The 20941-nt window shown below is 57.9% G+C and overlaps 1 protein-coding gene across 3 annotated transcripts in view; it reads right to left on the minus strand.

Annotated features, from left to right (window-relative positions):
• Positions 1-1504: 1504 nt before the first annotated feature.
• BICRA (BRD4 interacting chromatin remodeling complex associated protein) overlaps positions 1505-20941 on the minus strand; it is a 71701-nt gene continuing 52264 nt past the window's right edge. The window contains exons 1-12 of one of the 3 annotated variants that reach the window (XM_081515435.1): positions 20760-20919; positions 19821-19886; positions 15895-17859; positions 15175-15351; positions 6969-7613; positions 6635-6815; positions 6224-6333; positions 5099-5160; positions 3905-4053; positions 3698-3792; positions 3382-3484; positions 1505-2884 (exon numbers count right to left, since the gene is read on the minus strand). In XM_081515435.1, coding sequence (XP_081371561.1) covers positions 1758-2884; positions 3382-3484; positions 3698-3792; positions 3905-4053; positions 5099-5160; positions 6224-6333; positions 6635-6815; positions 6969-7613; positions 15175-15351; positions 15895-17859; positions 19821-19886; positions 20760-20810 — 4731 coding nt within the window. In that variant the 5' untranslated portion in view covers positions 20811-20919 and the 3' untranslated portion in view covers positions 1505-1757. Of the gene's footprint in view, positions 2885-3381; positions 3485-3697; positions 3793-3904; positions 4054-5098; positions 5161-6223; positions 6334-6634; positions 6816-6968; positions 7614-15174; positions 15352-15894; positions 17860-19820; positions 19887-20759; positions 20920-20941 lie in introns of those variants that run through there. The other 2 variants (XM_081515434.1, XM_081515436.1) reach the window with 2 other exon arrangements.

Raw genomic sequence — 20941 nt, forward strand, 5'->3', positions numbered from 1 at the left:
CATATCTCTGACACTGTATACATTTAGTCAGTCCTCACTATTAGCAGGTACCCTGCTTGTGAATTCATCTACTTGTTGGAACTTTCGTCTGTTGCCAGAAACCGGCGGTACTTCCACGGACACGTGCAGAATGGCGAAAACGTTGAGTCGCCCAACAGGCACGTTTCCAACTGAGTGCTGAAAGGAAGTATCCTTTTGAGGATGTATTCACATTTTGGTGCTTTTGTAGATTTCACTGTTTTAAATGGCCCCAGGGTTCTTGAGTTCTTAAGCCCCACAAGGCTGGGATGTGCCTTACAGAGAAAACACGTGTTACAGCAGCTTCATTCAGGCACGAGTTAATGCTGCTGGCTGTGTGATCAGTGTTAATGAACCAACACTATATATTAAGTGAAGGGTCTTTAAACAGAAAACACACATAAAACAAAGTGAAGTGTTGAGGGTTTGACAAAAATGTGATCAGAGGCTGGCCGGAAGCTAGCCCTGTATTTTTCCCAGGAGGGATGGTTACATATTGACGAATTCCGTGCCCCGGGAGACCACAGAACCCCACCAGGAATGATACGAAAAACACCTGGCTGATTGAGTTTTTCACTGTCTGCCCCCTCCACTAAGAAGTTGGGCCTCCCTGAACAGGCAATTCCGTCGTATTCAGCTGCACCCTTGTGCCTAGAATAGCGCCTGGCCCCCAGAAGGGGCTCACAAATGAATGTGTAGTAAGTCTCCACAATCCCCCTCTCCACCCACCTGTCGCCCCAACCCGCAGACTCCAAACAAGTCCCCGAAAATCCCAAAGCAATGCGGGCAGGGGGGGCGTCAGTACAGTTTTAAAAAAAGGATCGTTTTTTAATTTACAAGAGTTCTAAATGTACAGAATTCTTTTAAAAAAATCGTTATACACAATAAATACAGTACAAAAAAATTTATCTTACAGTACTAGTTTTGTCTCCAAGATTTCAAAATCTGGCGCGGGTGGCTGGCGGCAGGAAGAACAGAGGGGAAGACTGGCTGGGGGACGGGGTAGAAGGAAGATCCCGGTTTTGTTTGGGAGGTGCTCGGATTTCAGTCGAGGGACTGGAGGTTTCGAAATCTTTCTCACCCGAGCACATACAGAGGGACACAGGACACGGAGCGGGACACACACACACACACACACATACACACACACACACACACACACACGGGTGCGACACGGGTGCCCGCGGGCACGCGCGGCCAGGTGGGGATTCCGGGAGGCAGGCTCACACCGCCCTTTCCCTGCGTTTCCTGTCTCGGCCTGTGGGGGGCGTTGGAGAGACGCGGACCCTGCCTGCCAGCGATGGGCGCAGGGACAGATTGAAGCCACGCGGGCAAACCGGGTACCTGGATGCGCTCGGGCGGTGGGGGCCGCCAGGGAGCCCTCCTCCCTGGCCAATTCGCATGTGTCCCCCCGCCCCGGCGGAGGGGCGGAGCGTGGCAGGAAACGGGAAGAAATAGGAAATGACACACCAGGATTACCCCCTCCTTTGGCAGGGGGGACCTTGTACATTACAGCCCCCCTCCCCGAAATCCACGACCCCCACCCAACCACCCAGCTGAAGCAGGAGGTGGGGGGGACGAGGCTTTTGTGACTCAAATAACTTAGGCAAGAAAAACTCAAGGGGTCCCCGGCTCGTGTCCCCCAGGAGGCTGAGGTCAGACGCCCGGCTGCCCCCCTCCCCCCTCCCCACTGCGTCCCTGCGGAGCGAGGGGACAGGGAAAGGAAGTCCAGCCCGGTGTTATCTGTTCAACGTCCTGGTGCCGAGGCCACCGTTGTGACTGGAGGGTGGGTAGGCCTCCGGCCTGTGCAGGGGCGTCGGGGAGGTGGGCGTGACAGCCGCCGGGGCAGCATGGGGGTACGGGGGTGCGGGCGTCCTGCCGGGGGCCTGTTGGAGGTTCAAGATGCTGTCAATGGCGCTCTGCAGGTGTTCCGTGAGCGTGTCGTCCTGTGGGCTGTCGCTGGAGAAGCTGGCCTGGTCCACGTCGGGCGACTCGGACTTGCGCCGCTTGGCTGGGGGCAGCGGGGGCGCCTCCCAGCCGGGCTCCCGGCTGCCGCTGCCCTGCCCGGTGCCCGCCGCAGGCTCGGCCGGGCCGGCCTTCAGCACCCGCTGGTACAGCTCGTCCTCCACTGCCGCCAGCTCGCGGATGAGCCCGCTGGTGGCCTCGTCCACTTTGGTGGGCAGCGGGGCTGGGCTGCCGCCCCGGGCTCTGCCCACGGCCGCCGCCGCCGCCGCCCCCTCGGTCGCCCCGACACCCGGGGCCTCCACGTTCTCGCGGTAGGTCTTGCGGAGGGGCAGGCGGGGGCAGTGCGGGGCCGGCGGCGGTGGCTTGCGGTCAGCGGCAGCCGGCGGCGGCGGCGGCGGGTGGTCCACTGTACCGTTCATCTGGCCGGGGGCCGGGGGCGGCGGCGGGGGCCGGGGCGGGGGCTCAGCCGCCTTGAGGGAGGCAGGGGGCGGCGGCGGCGTTTGGTGCACCGGGTCCAAGGCCGTGTTGTGGACAACCTTGCTGAGCCCGGCTTCCTGTTTGATCTTGAGCTTGAGCCCGATGCGGCTCCGGGCCTCGTAGGTCTTGATGGGTGGCCGGTTGCGGGAGGGCATGGGGCCGTCCTCGTCGGCATCCAGGGAGGAGGCGGCGGAGGACGAGGAGGACGAAGACAGGGAGGATGAGGAGGCCCGGGCCCAGGTCACGGAGGGCGAGCCGCCTGCGCCGCCGTGCCGGATCACCAGCTTGGTGGGCAGGTGCAGAGGGGGCTGGGCTGGGGCCCCGGACACCGAGGACGGGGACGGGCCGTGGCCGGGCAGCCGGTGTCCCTCGGAAGAAGCGGCGACGGGGAGGCCGAGAGAGCGTGAGGAAGACACGTACTCATCTGCAGAAGGGGGCCAAGAAAACCCTGGGGGTTAGCCAAGGCAGGAGGCCCCTGCAGAGCTGAGAGAAGCCGGTGTCCACTGAGTGTTGACTATCTGCCGGGCCTGGGGGTAAACCCTTCACTCACGAGGATACTGCTAGGCAAGACCCTTTCCCCAAGTCCAAGGTCCCCCTAATGTACCAGCAGCCCTCAGCACCAGACAGAGAATACCACCTTAACTTCTGCAACCCACCAACTTCTGCTGGCTTCACCCCAGTCCTGGCTCTGCTCTTCCGCTTTCCTGTGCCCCTGGGGGTGGCAGAACGTTCCCTCCCTCCAGGGCCAGGATTGAGGGGGTGAAATGGACACACGATGATGAGACAAGCAGGAAGCGGAGGTCCACTCTCAGGGCTTTCAGACTGGGCAGGAAGGCGGGACTCGGGCGCCGCCCAGTGGCGGAGTGAAGGAAAGCGCCGCACCGGGGGAGGTGGCTGGGACCCGGCTCCCTCCGCTCTCACCTGGCTTCTCCTTGGCCAGCTGCTTGTCCAAGGCCAGCGTGGTCTTTTCCTCTTGAATGAACATTCGGTCGATCATTACCATCTCCGCGGAGGGGCTCACCCTCTGGGGTCAGGGACGGGGAGAGGCGATTAGATGAGCCAGTGAAGAAGTGAGGTAGGGGAGGGGACGCGATCGCTGGGGATGGACGGGAACAGATTCCCAACTGTCCTTCCTGTGATCTGATCCACCCTCCCTCCCTCCTCCTTGCGGCAGGGAAGCGGGGGTAGCGGGGAAAGGGCAGGGTCCCCCGGGGAGAAACGTGATGGGCCACCCTACCCGGGACTCCTCCAGCAGCAGGAGGCGGTATTTATTGAGCATGGCCTGGGTACGTTTTAGCAGCTGTGTAGAGACCGTCTCAAACTCCTCGTCCACTGCGGAGGAAGAGGTCCAGAGACTCAGATGTTGGGGAAGGACCCGCAGTCAAGGGCGCCTGCACCCTCTTTGGTCCTCACCACCCGCCTCCACACCCAGGGGAGGCCTCACCTTTGTGGTAGTCGTTGGGGGAGGGGAGGGCACCCTGGTAGACATGGTAGGGCAGGAGGCGGTGCAGGGCATCCTCGAAGGATGGGAAGGCCGTCTTGTAGTCAGGGTGCAGGACGGAGCCCTGATGTTTGTGCAAATGCTCCAGGAAGCTGAGGGGTTGGGCGGAGGACCACACACACAGACAGAGCTGGTGGTGAGGCCAGGAGACAGCAGAACCCAACCCTGAGCCCCCAGGCCACAAGGCAGACAACAATGAGGGAAGGAACACTACAGAAGTATGTGTGAACGTGTGCCTGGTCTGCCTCACTGCATCTCTGAGGACAAGAAGTGCTATCATTATGCCCATTTTACAGATGAGGAAACTGAGGCCTGCAAAGGTGAAGTCACTGATCCAAAGCAGCTAGAGGCAGCGCTGGGAGTTAAGATGCCAGAGCTTGGGACTCAGCTTCCATGCAATACCATCTCCTGCCACTTGGGGTCAGCATGTCCCCGCTCTACCTGGAACCCAGCAGCAGGCTTGGGGAGGCAGGCAGAGAGGTTGGGCCCTTGGGTGGTTGGTTGATAAGATCTGTTTTCTCACTGGGCAGTAGACTATCACCTACTATGTACTGCTGTCTCTCCCACCAGACATGCTTGCTTGTCTGTACCCAGTGCTTAAGGCCAGCAGCCCTCACACAGTGGAGGCGGGACCTGGTCTGTCCAGTGTTTCCAGAGTTCAGCATAGGACTGGGCATCCGATGAGGATCTGACCAACACTCTCAGTGGACGGAGGGCAGGGGAGAGGGACAGAACGCAAGCATCCAACACTTACCTGCCCATCCACCCAAACAGCCATCCATCCAGCCACGCACCTGCCCGAGCAGCATCCATCTATCCATTCACCCTGGCCCCCATGCATCCCTCCGTCCACCTGAACGCGCAACCCCTACCCCCGGACAAGAGGCACTGCCTGCCAGCCTGGTCTGAGGTGCTCAGGGCACAGCGGTGACCAAGCCACACCAAATATCCACCCCCACTTGAAGCCAGCAGCCTAGCTGCCCCATGAATGCTCCTAACACAGCTGCGCATGGAATCCTCGTCCATTCACCCGATAATCACTACTATTCCCACCCCCCTCCCTAGAGGGGGAGGCAGAGGGGTCAATGGCACCACAGCGGGGATGGCGCTGGGAGGGGAGGCACACAAGGAACTCACCAGGCTTCTTTGCTGGGCTGAAGCGCGGGTGGTTTCTTCAATCCACCCAACTTGCTCTCATACTGCGGGGGAGAGAGAAGCCAGTGAGGGGTTTCGTGACGGAGGAGCCTTCCCTTGGCACCTGAGCCTCTCTACCCCCAGCCTGGGACAAACATGGGAGGGGCTGAGGTCACCTGAGATGGGGTCCCGGTCCTAGCTGCAGGATTCCCCACCCAGCACACTCAACCTGCGGGGAAGACTGGGGCTGGATCCGGGGCAGGGGCACGGCGAGGAGAGGGTGACAGGCAGCCTCAAGCCCTGGGCGTCCTCCGCCTGGGTCGCCTCCTCCAGCCCCTTCTCGGGCCTGGGTCTCTCAGCTTCCACCTGGTACCTCCCTCCCTGCCCATCAAAAGGCCCCCAAATCCCCCCTCATTGTCCAGCACCTGATGTGCATGGCCTCTTTCCTCCCGCCCCTGCCTAAATCTCTACCTTGACTTCCCTTGTCCTGCCTGGTCTTCCCTTTCAGGCTCTCCTGTCTCTGCCTCAGTCTCCTCCACCCTCCCTGTCTTCTACGCCCCTCTGGCCTGAGTACCACCATCCTAGCTCTCCTCCTCACCACGCCCCCCATCGCCACCTTCTCTTTTTTCTCTGGCTGCACTGCAAGGCATGTGGGATCTTAGTTCCCCGACTAGGGATTGAACCCAGGCCCCCTGCACTGAAGTGCGGAGTCTTAACGGCCAAGGCAGTCCCTCCGCCATCTCTGACTCAGTGTTTCGCTGGCCACCCTGCCCTGTCCTTCCTTTTAGGGTCTCCCCCCGCCTGTCCTGAGCTGACACAGTCCCTCCTCCTACAGCCTCCATCTCTCACCTGCTTGCGCCCCCAGTGACCGCCTGGGGTCTGTCTCAGGCCATCTCTCCTATCCTCATTCTGTCATTTTGGTGTTTGGGGGTGGATCTCCGTCCAACTGTCTTAGTCTCCCACGTGCCCTGGCCTGGACTGTCCTGGTGTCTCACCCCCCACCTGGCTGTGTCTCTGCCCATCTCTACCTGCCTGCCGGCCGGCCGGCCTCCCCTACCCCTCCAGCCCCATCCCAGTTCCCCAGCGACCTCGCCTGGGCCCTAGCCCTCCACTCCGGGTGCCCCTTACCTGCAGCCCAGAGGACTTCCCTGGCCCAGAAGGGGCGGCCTTGGCCACAGTCAGGGTCGGGAGGTTGCTGGCAAAGGCTTTGCTCTCGGCAGGAAGCAGAGGAGGCAGGCCTGGGGGTGGGGGTGCGGGCAGACAGGGCTCAGGGGTCATGGGCACAAAGGCCCCCCCAGAGACCCTGCACCCCATACTGCTCTGGTTCTTGGGCCTCGGTGGCCGTGGTGGCCCCAGAGTGAGTGCCCCTGGAGGAGGTCTGGGGAGGACAGCCCGTCCCCCTCCATCGTCCCTGTCCCTGGAGATCTGAGCGACCCTTGGGCTCCGGTGCCCACAGTTCTGGCCCACCCGTCCTCCTTGTCACCCCACCCACCTGCTTGGGGCCCCCCATGGCTCTGTTGCGGGCTCCCTCTCCCTTACCTGCGGTGGCCATGGGCGCTGGGGCGGGGGGATGGCTGGGGGTGGGGGGGGTCCCCGATGGAGCCTGCCCGCTGACCAGCACGGAGGCAGTGGGGCTGGCGAGGGGTCCCAGGCTGGCGTTGGACTGTGGGGCGGCGGGGGGCCCCACGGCCTTGCTCTGGAGAATGATCCCAGACGGCACCTGAGGAGGGGGACAGGTGGTTTTGGGGGCAGCCAGGAACCGGGACTGGGGGTGAAGAGAAAGCCAGAAAGCGGGAGGGAATCGGATGGATCAGAGGGCGGGGAAGGGCGGGGGTGCGGCTTGGGCGGTGGGCCGGCCCCTGCCTCCAATTACCTGGTGAAATCTCTCGAGAAGAGCCTTCGGCTGGGGCAGCGCCGGGAAGGGGGTGGTCACCATCTGGAAGGTCCGAGGAGGCGGTGGGGGGGGCGCTGCGGGCTCGGGGACCAGGTGGAGGGTCGGAGGGGGCGTGGGGGACTTGTGGGGCCCCTGGCTGGGCGGGTACTGCAGCTGGAAGTCGGGCGGCGTGGGGGCTGGCAGCCGGGAGGACGTCTCGGAGGAGGAGGAGGAGGCGGCCCCGACAGTGGAGGTGGAGGCCGGAGGGAGGTGGGAGGCAGGGGCCAGTGGCCCCTCCAGGGGCTGGGACGGGGGTCTCAGGGGGGGCTGGGGCGGGCCTGGGGCGGTGGGGGCCGGGGTGCCTGCAGGGGGTGCGCCGCCCAGCTGGTTCTGGATGACAAAGATGCCAGGCAGGGTGGGGGGGGCCTGGGGCGGAGGGCAAGGGTGCAGGGCGGGCTCTGAGGGGGGGTGGGACAAGCTCTGGGGCTGGGAGGGGGGGCGGGAGTGCGGGCGGGACGGGGGGCGGGACGGGGGCCGGGCCGGGTGAGGGGATGGCAGGTGGGGGCTGTCCCCCAGGGGGGCCTGGTGAGGTAGTGACGGGGAGGAGGAGGGGCCGGGGCCCTTCAGCGGAGCCGCTGCGGGGATCTGGGCAGGGGAGGGAGGGAGAGGGGAGGGGGCGGGGGTCAGAACCAACCTTGGCTCCCCTGGCCCCAAGACGCTGGGGGCCCCGGCCGCTCCTGTCCCCCTACTTGGCCACCTCTTGTCCTGATCCCCGCCATCCTTCTCACCGCTCCACCTCCGTCCCCCACTTTGCACCTGCCCCCCACCCCCTACATGCCCACCTACCTCATTCCCTCAACCTATCCCTTCTCGACCCACCCACCGTCTGTCCCCCCACCCCATACCTCTCCCTTCTGATCTCACCCCTCCCCCCATGTCCCCCCCCTCGACCCCACCCCCGGAGAAAGGCGAGCTCTGCAGGCTTTGGGGGCAGCAGCGGAGGAAGCAGCGGGGGCCGGAGCACCACACCAGCTGCCCAGCAGCGGCAGCTAGGCAGGTGGGGCCAGGGAGCAGAGCACAGCAGCAAGGGGTGGGGAGGGCGCCGGGCGGGGGCCCCACGGTCCAGCTGACTCAGGAAAACAGACACCAGCAGGGAGACCGTGGCTGCTGCAAACCAGGGGTGGAGGTGGGGGTGGGGGTGGGGGCTGATGGTTGAGGAGGGCACGGTGGGGACAGGGGAGCCGGGGATGGGTCAAGGTCAGGGTCAGGTCCCCCTGGATGCCAGCACATGAGTTACGAGTCCCCTTCTAAGTGTCCATGACCTGTGCCTGTGGGGTCATGGCTGCATGCCTACCTGGGGGTCGTGGGAGCCTGCAGGTATGGGTGTTAGTGTGTGTGTGCATATGTGAGTGTGTGTGTGTATCAGGCTTGCATATGCAATCTAAGCACTAGTCTGTAACACGTACACCGTAATCTCACCTAAAACACACCTCAGTCAGGGCGCCTTGGTCCTGTGCACCCTTCTCCCCCTAAAGGGCGCCTCTCTAAGAACCTCAAACCTCAACAGCTGCTATTGAACCACGGGCACCAGATGGGCACCCGACACTGAGCTGGCACCTCCCTGGTCTCGGTCACAGAATCCGCACCCTACCCCCGACCCCGACAGAGCCCACTGACCAGCGCAAGCGGCTGGGAACCTGTACCCACTCGTGGGCTCTCTCCATGGTCCTGAGAGCTGTGATCATATCCAAGCCACTTCACGGATAAGACATTGAGGCCAGGGAACCAAAATGACCGGTCCAAAGGATACAAATGAACTTACAAAACAGAAAGAGACTCACAGACTTAAAACCTAACCTACTGTTTCCTGGGGGCGGGGTGGGGGAGGCGATAGAGAGTTTGGGAAGGTCATGTACACACTGCTATATTCAAAACAGATAATCAACAAGGACCTACTGTCAAGTACAGGGAACTCTGCTCGATGCTCTGTGGCAGCCTGGATGGGAGGGGAGTTTGGGGGAGAATGGATGCACGTACATGTATGGCTGCTCACCTGAAACTATCACAAAACTGTTAATCGGCTATACTCCAATACAAAAGGAAAAGTTTCAAGTTTGGAAATAAATAAATAGATACTGAATGAAACAAACAAAACAGAAGAGCCTCGAGTGGACCTGGTAATCGCGCCTGCAGGAATTCGTGATGAGGAACATTCAGGCTCTTGCTCACAGGACCGGGAAAGAAAGCTGGTGGGAGCCGCAGGCGAGGAGCTGACTGAGTGAGGACCACGGAGCTGTCCCGCTTGGCACTCCCCCCTCCTAAGCACAGGCTTCCGAGGGCACGGTGAAGCGGCAACACAGGCCAGATGCTGAGTGAGAGAAGGACAGCGATCCACGACACGACTGCTGGACGGCTGACTGCACCGCATTATGGACGGTGGATGTGAGAACAGTATTGTCGCAACGCTAGATGCACTGGATTTGATGACTGCAGTGGTTGAGTGAGAGGACGCTCTTATTCTCAAGGACAGAAATAATCAGATTAAGTATGAACGGGGTGCAGAAGCATGATGTCTGCAGTTGACTTTCAAATGATTCCGGAAAAGAAAAAGGGATGCATGTTGAGAGACCCATGGCTAAAGCAAATGCGGCCAAATATTTACAGTGGTTAAATCTGGGTGCCCCCAGCGATCCCCGCCTCCCTGTTTTCAGGCTCCTCCACCAGTGCACCATCTTTGTTGTTGTTATTCTGGCTGCGCAGTGCGGCATGCGGAATCTTAGTTCCCTGACCAGGGATCCAACCCTCACCCCCTGCAGCAGAAACACAGAGCCTTAACCACTGGGCCACCAGGGAAGTCCCAGGAGTGCAGCATCTTGGAAGCAGACTGTCCAGCCTGGTCAAGCCTTCAGATGACTCAGCCCTGGCTGATACCTTGACTATAATCTCCCTAAAGATCACAAACCAGAACCTCCCAGTTAATCTGCTTCCAGATTCCTGATCCTTAGAAATCATGTGATGTAAATTAATGTTTGTGGTTTCAAGCTGCTCAGTTTTGGAAGAAAGATAATCTGTTACACAGCAACAGATAACCAAAACATCTGGTTAGAGTAAAGAAATCGCATGGGTATTATTCCCACATTCTAGTCTTACAACTTTGCTATATGTTTGAAAGGAACTAAAAATGAAAAGCTTAAAAACAACCAAAAAATTGAAAAATAATGGAAACAATTCTCATCCTGAATCAAAATACAGGGACAAATACTCATACACTCCCCCCAAACCAAGTCAAGAAGCAAATGACATACTGGGGGAAATAGTGAGAGTCCCTTGGACTGCAAGGAGATCAAATTGGTCAATCCTAAAGGAAATCAACCCTGAATATTCATTGGACGGACTGATGCTGAAGCTGAAGTTCCAATAATTAGGCCACCTGATGTGAAGAACCTATTCATTAGAAAAGACCCTGACGCTGGGAAAGACTGAAGGCAGGAGAAGGGGATGACAGAGGATGAGATGGTGGATGGCATTACCGACTTGATGGACATGGGTTTGAGCAAGCTCTGGGAGAGTGAAGGACAGGGAAGTCTGGTGTGCTGCAGTCCATGGGGTCGCAAAGAGTCAGACATGAGTTAGTGATTGAACAACAAGATAGCCTAGACAAAGCTCATCTCTCTCATATAAAAAGAGCCTCTGGAAATCACTAAGAATAACAAGCAGTGAGAAAAATGGAGGCAAAGGATATGGTCACAGTGTAGAAAAAGAAACACAAAAGGCTTAAGTATGTCAAGAGATGCTCAACCTCCCTTGTGATAAGAGAGATGCACTATGGAGCCAAGTTCAGGCGCACATTACAAATAACTCATATGTCTCATAAAGGCACTCGTACGTTGCCCATAGGGGTCTAAACTGGCACCATTTGCTACGGCCTCAGAGGAATGCAATTCAGCAGCCACTGTGCAAATTCTAAGTGCACATGTGCTTTGATCCAGCAAACAGGCTTCTGGGAAGTGACCAGAGAGATACACGTACACGAGATGACGGATGTTTACTGCAGCTCTGTGTGAAGGACCAAAGCCTAGACGGGGTCTAAGGGCATCAGGACAGCATGTCTGAGGATGAAAGCTCGTCCAGCCACATCTGCACAGAGGAATACTTCTCCACTTTAACAAAGGACCAAGGAAACGCCCCACGGGATGCCCAAGTACATGGATAACATGCTGCCTGCTGGGTAGAGAGAAATGTTAACCTATGCTTGCACAAGGTTGTATATGCACAGAGCTGGAAGAAAATACAAAAAATAAGTGCTGAGGCTATGAGGAGGGGTTGGGAATGCAGGCATGGGGTGGGATACTTCCCCCCATACTTTATAAAAATGCTTTTTGGAACTTCCCTGGCTGTCCAGTGGTTAAGACTCTGGGCTTCCAATGCAGGGGCGCAGGTTCAATTCTTGGTCAGGGAACTAAGATTCCACACCACAGACAAAAAGAAAAAAGATTAAAAAAAAAAAAAAAAGCTTTTTCATGATTGAACCATGTGAATATACTACCTAATGTCAAAAGGGACAAATGTTTGAAATGGATGGGAAGAAGAAAAGCAAGGCTAAAAGGAGACTTCATACCAAAAATGTTGCCAGCAGCTCTGCACGCTGGTATTTCGGGTGATTTGTTTTTCTTCTTGGTTTCTTTCTGTATTTTTTAAATCCTCTAGAGAAGCATGAAATTATTTTTATAATTACATTTTTTTTAAAGCTCTCACATGAGTGGACTGTTTACTGAGAGATTCCAACTTCCCGTGGGGAGATGGGAAGACGTTTAAATCAAGCAGAATTTGAGAGAAGCACAGGAGTTGGGGGCCATGCATTTTCCCACATGGCAGGCAGTGAGCGGGTCGCTGATCTGGGGTTGAAGAAGCTGATGGAGGCCTTTACTGGCACGAACCTCATGAAGGAGCAGCTGGATTGGTCCATAACATGCTTGGGCAGTGCGTACTGTCAACCATCCATACCCACAGGGGCTCACCCCATCAGATACCAAAATCCAAGGATGCTCAAGTCCTTCATACCAATGGTGCAGTGTTTGCATATAACCTACACACAACTTTTTGTATATTTTAAATCACCTCTAGATTACCTACCATACCTAATAAATGGCGCTAGTGGTAAAGAACACACCTGCCCATGCCGGAAACGTAAGAGACACGTATTCAATCCCTGGGTTGGGAAGATCCCCTGGAGGAGGGCATGGCAACCCACTCCAGTATTCTTGCCTGGAGAATCCATGGACAGAGGAGCCTGGTGGGCTACAGTCCATGGGGTCGCAAAGAGTCGGACACAACGGACTCGACTTACCACGCACGCACGCATGCGCAATGTCAATGCTATGGAAGTAGTTGTCTGCATACAGCACATTCAAATGGTGCTTTTTGGAACTTTCTGGAATATTTTTCCCCGAATATTTTCCATCCACTCGTGGTTGAATCCAACGGAGCAGAATCTGCAGATTCGGAGGGCTGACTGGATACCCTCCGATCCAGCAATTCTATTTCTAGACATTCACCCTACGGGCATTCTCATGCACGTGCAAAGCCTGGTATGAGAATATGTACGGGAGTGTTTGTTAGTGATTCTGTGGGACTGGACACCTTAAGTGTTCACCAATAGGGGACTGAATAAGTGAAGCCTTGCACATCTACGTAATAAAATAAAGATCTCAAAAGGTTTGGCAGACTAAGGCCCAGAAGCCAAATGTGGCCTGCCGCCCGCTCGGCCAACCATTTTGGACGGCCTGCAAGCTAAGAATAGTTTTTACGCTTTGAAATGGTTGAAAAGAAGTCAGAAGAAGAAGAATATTCTTTGACTCGGGACACTGATTGGAGATTCAAATTTCAGTGTGCATAAGTAAGGCTTTATGGGAGCCCACCTACACTCACTCATTTATCTAGAGCCATTTCTAGGCTATAGTGACAGTCCTGCAAAGCCTAAGGCTTTTACTACCGGCCCTTCATGGAAAATTCATCAGGCTTCTCTCTCACGCTCCACGACTTTTGACATGTCCGGCCCTGCTGAAGCACTTTATATACACTAATTCATTTATTCCTCCCAACAGCCATTGTCCTCATACTCATTTGACAGGTCAGGAAGTGAGGCCCGGCGAGGTTAAGGGGCCTGGGGGAGGTACCATCTTGGTACTGCTGGTCACCCGAGGAGCGAGACCAGACAGGCACCTGCAGGGTGTGTGACACTAAAGTGGCAGATGACGCATGTGCCTTGCCCCGGCTCTCAACCACAGCGCTTGGAAGAAGGGCTCCTACCAGCCCCGAGTTCCAGCTGAGGGTGGAAGGCTCAGAGAGGGGGACTGCCCTTGCCCCAGGGACCCAGGCTCACGTCTGACCACCCTCGAAACAGTACTTTCAACCTGAGTCTCTCACAGTGGCCCCTGGCCCCTGCCTTTCCTCCCTGTGTAGAGATGACAAGAGGAAATCTTGGCTCCATGTCCCTCTGGCCTGACCCGTGCTCGACGCCACAAACACAACAGCTACAATCATTTGTTGTTGGCGAGTCGCTAAGCCACGTCCAACTCTTTTGTGATCGCCATGGACTGAAGCCTGCCAGGTTCCTCTCTGTCCACGGGATTTCCCAGACAAGAATACTGGAGTTGGTTGCCATTTCCTTCTTCAGAGGCTCTTCCTGACCTAGGGATCGAACTTGCTTCTCCTGCACTGGTAGGCAGGTTCTTTACCACTGAGCCACCTAGGAAGTCACCAAGTAATAATAACAATGGCAAATATTTTTGGACTGCTTACTCTGTGCAAAGCACGTAGCAACTCAGTTACTTGTCCTAGTAGACATATAAAAAAAACTACTATCCCCATTTTCCAGATGAGGAAACTGAGGTTCAGCAGTTACAGGGACTTGCCCGGGGTTAGCACAAGGCCTGGCACATACTTAGTGCTCTCTTTTCCCTAAACAACAGTTGATGGAATGAAGAAGCTGGTTGCTTCCAGTCACATGGTGAGCAGCAGAGCCTGAGAGTGAAATCATGGCTACTGAAGGCCAAAGTCCAGCTGATTTCTGCCTGCTGGACCTCGCTCATCTTATTTCCTCCTCTTTCTGCCTATTCTAATCTACCTACCCATGGATCCTTTTTGAATGAGTGTAACATCTATCCCTCCAGAATAAAAGGGGCCCATCCTAACCTCTCATATGTGACAGTCTATTTCTCTAATATGTAAAGAGTTTCTACAAACCAACAAGAAAATGACCAGCAACCCAAAATTGAAAATGGCCAAGGGTATGAACAGATAATTCCACAGAAAACACAAATAACTCTAAAACTCTTAAATCTATAAAAACCTGCCCAGCCTCATTTACAATAAAAGAAATACAAATTAAAACAGAACAAGATACTGTTTTTTACCTACCCAAGTGGCCAAGTTCAATATCACTGAAGGTGGAAGCAAACAACCACAGATCATATACTGATCAACCACAGATAATCTATTAAACCAGTTTATACTCTACAGGGAGCAATTTGGCGATATCTGTCACAATTATAAATGCATATGCTCTCAGACCTAGCAATGTCCTTTTAGAATTTATCCTACAAAGAGACATATGTACAGAGTTGTATTTTGCAGCCTTGCTCATCCGACAGCTAAAGACCACAAGTGACCTAAATTCCCAACAACAATATCTGGTCAAATAAATAGCACTCCCACACAACGGAATACTATGCAATTGTGTAAAAGAATGAAGTACAGTCTCCAAGATGAACTTCTAAATGATAAAAGGTGCAGAATGCATGTAGAGTATTGCTTTCATTTTCATAAAAATGGAAGGAAAAGAACCCCATTATCATTTCGTTTGTCTCTTCATGGGAAAGGAGTGGAAGAAACCCCCGGGGAGGGAAAGCCAGGCTTGGATCTCGACCTCTTGGTGTCTTCCTCGAAATGTGAGCTACTTACCCAGACAGAAAAATTATCATTCTAGGACCTGACTATGTGTCCCTGACTAGAGTGTGGTCTCAAGCATCCACGGCCGTCAGGAGACCCTCGGGAAACATCTGGGGAGCCAAAGGGAGCACCGCTTCCCAAGCTAGCGAGACAGAGAGGCAGGCAGGGCAGCCAGAGAGCGTGTGGAGGGAGTTGGGAGGGGGGCAAGGGGCAGGGCTGGTCTGCGCTGGGACAGAGGCTGCTGGGGTTCGTCTACCTGGGGGGCCGGCGCCGGGGAGGCCTGGCTGTCGGGGGCCTGAGGGCCAAGGCCAGCTCCTTTGGCGACGGGGGTGGTCGGGGCTGGGTCTTGGGCGGGAGGCGGGGCGCTGACTATGACCGAGGCAGGCACGGAGAGGTGGGGGCCCTCTGTGGAGAGGGGCCGCTGGCTCCTCTCCTGCAACGGGCAGCCCACAGCGGGTCAGAGGCCACCCCCATGGACACGAGGCCTCCATACCCCAACTCCCCACCCGACCAATGCTCCGGAGAAGGGGGTGGTGGGAACCAGTTGGGGGGCACCCAGAGGCTAGATGCCGAGGTCAGGGGGTTGGGAGCCCCAGGTTCCGGGGCGTGACCTGGGGCAGCTCAGTCCCCTCAGTCATCTTCCGGCTCCACCCCAGCGTCCATCTCTCCCGCCCCATCTGACTGTCCATCCATGTCTCGCTGGCTCCCTCTCTCGGACCCTTCTCCAACCCTCCAGCAGGAGGGCAGCCCGTCTCTGTGTCCCTCCCCTCGTCTGTCTGTCCTGGTGTCAGTCAGCTGGGCCCTGTACCCCCGGGGCCGCCTCCTCCTCAGTGACCTGGGACAGGGGTGGCAGCTCTGGGCACCCTTCCTGACCCCTGGGCCCCTCCCTACTTGCTGCTTCAATCACATCCGGTTCCAGATCCGGGCCCCTGCCTCCACACAGCCCCCCTTCCCCTGCCCCGGCGACCCTGGTTACCTGGGGCAGAAACATCTGCAGGGAGTCCTGAGTGAGGACGGCCGTGGGGGCGGCAGAGGGCGGCTGCCCCAGGACAATCTTCTCCGGGCTGGATGCCAGGCCTGGGCTGGGCTGGGGGGTGGTGGCCTGAGCTGGGGCGGTGGCCTGTGGGGTGGGGGCTTGTGGTGGTGGTGGCTGCTGCTGCGGCTGCTGCTGGAGGCCCAGAGGCAGTGGGGTGCTGACCGCGGGGGGTGCCTGGGGCGCTGTCTGCACCGTGAGGACAGGCGCAGCCTCCCCACCGGCGGCGGGGGTGGCGGGCTGCACCAGACTGTCAGGGGTGTTGAGCATGGCCACGGCGCTGGGGGGCAGGGTGACCCCCTGGAGGACGGTGGTGGCAGCGGGCCCGGCTGCGGCTGGCTGGCTCTGGGTGGGCAGACTGCCGGCGGCCAGCGACACGGGCATCTGGAAGAGCGCCGGCTGGCCCACCTGGATGGGGGCAGCCGAGAGGATGTGGGCGGCGCTGTGGGCCCCCGAGTGGGGGGCCAGCACGGGGCCCAGGCTCAGCGGGCCCGCCAGGTTCTGGTTGGTGAGGATGGGGTTGGCGATGAGCTGTCCGCCCGCGTGGGGGGCCGCGGCCGCCAGGATCTGCCCGCCCACGTTGGCCGGCAGGGCCGAGAGAGGCTGGGGGAGCTGGACCGCCGACGTGCCGGGCAGCAGGAACTGGTTCTGGCCCGGGAGCATGTGCTGGGCAGGGATGACGATGCTGCTGCCTTGGTTCAGGAGGTGCACACTCATGGGCTTGCTCAGGGTCCCGGGGGGCTGTGGGGGGGCCGCCCCTGTGGTGGTGGCCGGAGGCGGCTTGAAGACATTGGCCTGCAAGGCCGGCGCCGGGAAGCCCGACAGCACCACGTTCTGGCCGGCCTTGCCCGCTGCCATGAAAGTCAGGTTCTGGGGGGCCTTGGGCTGCTGCGGGAGGCCCCCAGCCTCGCCCTGGATGGTGAGTGTGGCGCCCGCGGGGGCGAACGGCTTGGGGGTCAGCTGGTAGAGCTTGGGAGGCAGCACGCCGGCAGGCTTGGGCTGGATGGGCGTGGGCGTGCGGTGCAGAATGACGTTGGGCGCTTGAACCAGCGGCGACGTGCCCAGGCCGGGGGCCACCGCCAGTGGCTGTCCCGAGGGAGCCCCGCTGGCCGCCGCCGGGGCAGCTCCTGCCCCTCCGAACACCGAGTTCCCGTTGAGCGTGGTGGCCACTGCGGCGGGGAGGTTCTTTTGGAGGACCAGGCCGGCCCCCTGGGGTGAGACACCGGCCGATGCCAGGGTCACTGGCTCCGAAGGGCCAGCTGCTGAGGCCAGGTAGCCGCTGACAGGCACCTGCTTGGCCAGGAGCTGGGAGGTGGGTGGGTTGAGTGCCATGACAGGCTGGCCCACCACCTGGATGGGGGCCAGGCCGAGCGTGGCCGCTGTGGCACCCCCAGGGCTGCCGTTGGGCAGGCCCTGGAGGCCTGGGATGGGCTGCAGGGTCACATTGCCCAGGCCCACAGGCTGCAGGAAGGGCTGGACGCTCAAGGCTTTGCTGACCACATCCTGGGGCGGCACCAGGGCCTGATGGGTCAGCACGGTGGGCGGGGCCTGCAGCCCCAGCAGGTCGGCGCCCCCAGAGAAGAGCGCCTGGGGTCCCGTGGCCACGGCAGCAGCCCCTCCGGCCCCCGCTGGGCCGGCCCCGCCGTCCGCGGGCTGCAGGGTGGGCAGCTGGAAGGGGCCCAGGTCCAGCTCGGCCTCAGCCTCGAGTGTCTGCTCGGTGATGTTGGCCTCTTGGAGGCTCTGCTGGAGGATGTCGCAGGGCTGGTCGGCGCTCCCCGCACCCCCGCCGCCGCCCCCGGCCGCGGGCGAGTCCAGGATGTCATCTTCCAGGAAGTCGAGGTCCACGCTGGGGGCCGGCTGGCTGGGCTCTGGGTTCAAGTGGTTGCCAGAGGCTTCTTGCACGTGGAGCTGGAGGCCAGGGAAGGTAGGGGAGGAGAGAGCCCAGGTTAGCAAGGGGCTGGGCCCATGGCACGGCTGAAGCAAAGGGCACCTGGTGTCAAGGTGGCAGGGAGGCAGGGAGAGAAAGAACCTTCTACAAGAAGTGGCTGGACCCAGGTTCAAATCCCAGCTTCGCTAGGGCTGAGTAGTAGCTTGGGACTAGCTTAATCCGGCACCCTGGGACTAGCTTAATCTGGCTTGTTTTTTTCCCCATCTGTGCACATCAGCAGAATGTAACAAAAACCATTTTCTAAACAGCCATACAGGCCCATGATGCTTATCTGCAATTCCAAAACTCCAAAGGCTCTGAAAACCGCGAATGTTTTGAGAACTTTAGGCTGTAAAGCCCTGACCGGAATGCAACTGATGCTCAGAAGGAAAGGCATTATTCGGCCACATAACAGGACTCGCCTTCAGTGTGACCACGGAAAAGTGAGTGTGTTACAATACTCGCTGCACACATGTAGTCAGCATTGAGTTTCCAGCATCTGAAAATCCCTGAATCCCACAACAAGCCTGGCCCTGAAGGTTTTGGATCAAAGATCACGGTTCTGTTACAGGCAGGAGCAGCAGCAGCCTTACTCGGTGCCAAATGCACTGAGTCTGAGGTTTCTTAAGTGCTTTCTAGATGGTCATCCAGGTCACGAATGTACAATCAATACACGTATGCATTTTTGAGCAAATATTCCACAAGTAATGAGTACTCTAGCAGCATGGAATACCCACTGATAATAGGTCAAAACTTGTTTAAAAGATTCTGAGTTCATTCCACGTGGATGGCTCAGAGCAGCACCCGAAAAACATCATCTGTCACTGCTGCTGGCGTTACTATTACTGTCTAGGTCGTTGCTGTTAGTAACAGCCCAGGGAGGTGGGCACTGCTCCCTCCTCGCCCTCTAGACTGGGAGGGGGTCACCCTTCTGCCAAGCAGGGGGCAGTGCCTGGCCGGACAGGCTCCAGCTTAGCCCCCAAACCAAAGACCAGGGGGTTCTGAGCTCCTAACTGCTAAATGGCTATAACCAAACCTGCCTCCTAGGACGGTTGTGACATTTACTGACATCACGCATGGGAGGTGCTGAGAACTTGACCAGGGACCTTACAGGTTAAATTAAGAGAGGGTGGCATGGATAAGAGTAATGCATATTCTAACAGATCTATAAGTGTAATAACATGAACATACTATTATTTGCTGGGGTCTGGATTTAGGCAAGTATATTACGCCAGATCAATTGTTTGGAATATGTTATTACGATGGTTGTGAGGATTAAATGAAAATTACCGTAAAGGGTCTAGCCTATGGTAAGTGTTCTGTAAATGATAGTTACAATGACAAAGGAGGGGGAGGGAGGAGGAAAAAGGAGGGGGTGGGGTGGGGAGAGAAGAGGGGAGGGGAGAGGCCACAGAAGGGGAAGAGGAGGGAAGGGCCTGGCACGCAGTAGGTGTTCAATAATGTAGATACCCACTGTGTGCCCCGCTTTGGGCTTTGCTCATCATCCCTGCTCTCATTTTCCAGGCAGAGACGGAGGTCTGTACCAGGGGGTCCTCTTCCCCAGGTCACGTTCCAGCCACGGCTGAGCCGGGACAGGACCCCAAGCCCCCATTTCTCAGGAGCACACCCCCCCATAAACTCCAGAGCCAGCCTCAGCCTCCATGCCAGCGCTGTAGCAACTGACCCCCAAGGCCAGGGACCCAGGAACCGCACCTCCTTCTCTGAGGCACAGCCTGGGGGTAGGGGGGGCATCCGGCAGCCTCGGCCTCACCTCCACCCCACTCTGCTCTCAGTGCCTGTGCCCCACCCCCCCACCTCCGGGGCAAAGTGCCTCAGGGAATGAGTGTGACCCCCTCCAACCCTCCCCCAACGGCTGCTACCACAGGCCACCCGGGTGATGACAGTCGCCCACCGCCCTCCCCGAGCCCCTGCGCTCACTTACCCCAGGACCTTCATAGAAGGCACTTTGGGCCTCCCCGGGATTATCCAGGAGGTCATCACTGTCGAGCTGCAACAAGACCCGCCCCCACCCAAGGTCAAAGGTCAGCTGGGCAGTGGGCCGGCCCACGTGCTAGAACAAAAACCAATTTAGGGTTACATGGACACAAAGACAAAGACGAGGTGGGGATGCAGGGGGTGGGGGAGGTTCGAGGGGTACGGGAAACTCCACCGCCAGAAAAGAGGCCCCAAAGAAAGGGGCTTGGCTGCAAGTTTAAATCCTAAGGAGCCCCCAGCACCACGTCCGAGGCTCCCCGACACGCCTGCCTGGAACTCTCTAGAATCCTGCCTCTGCATCTTCACCCAAGCAGTGCCCCTGGCCCTTTGCCCTCTGCCTCTTTGGTAACACACTCTGCAGGGCCTGTCACATGTGCCACCTCCTCCCGACAAGTGTCTGCCTGTCCCTTCCTGTGAAAGCAGTCCTTCCTCTGCACAGCCCTGCCCCCGAGTGCCCCACTCCCCGGGCGCCGGATGTACGAGCTGTTCCCATGTCTGGGAGGGTAGGGACCAGTCTCATTCCAGGAGTTATCCTCAATGCCAAGAACAGGCCTTAAGCGCGCACTGTCTGTCCGCAGACAAGCCCCCTAGTTTCTAGCTGATCCCTTTGCAGGACCCTAGACTGGCATTGGGTTGGCCAAAAAGTTCATTTGGGTGTTCTCATAACATCTTACAGAAAAACCCAAACCAACTTTTTTTCACCAATTCAATACATCCAACAACTGCCCTCGGACTTCTGGGATCTGCCCCAAACTCCCAGCCTCAGGGAACGGTGCAACCCATCCAGCTGCTGAGGTCAAGTCAGTCTGGACACTTCTTCCCTCACCATCTAGCCAACCCTCAAGCCGAGTGATGCTGCCTCCCGGACAGACCCCAAAGTCAGCACCTGGCACCGCCTCCACCGCCTGCCTTGGGGCCCAGGCCGCCGTCCTCCCATTACACTCGCCTCTGCTCCGCAAATTATTCGCTACATCCCCTTGAGGAGAGGAGCTCTTTTCCCTCCCTGAGAGTGTGGGTGGGCCTGGTGACTCGCTTCCAGTGAATCCAGTGTGACTTCGGAGACTAGGT

This window comes from Giraffa tippelskirchi, chromosome 7 (assembly GCF_054371585.1).
Source record: "Giraffa tippelskirchi isolate mGirTip1 chromosome 7, T2T-mGirTip1v1.2.pri, whole genome shotgun sequence".
Taxonomy (NCBI): domain Eukaryota; kingdom Metazoa; phylum Chordata; class Mammalia; order Artiodactyla; family Giraffidae; genus Giraffa; species Giraffa tippelskirchi.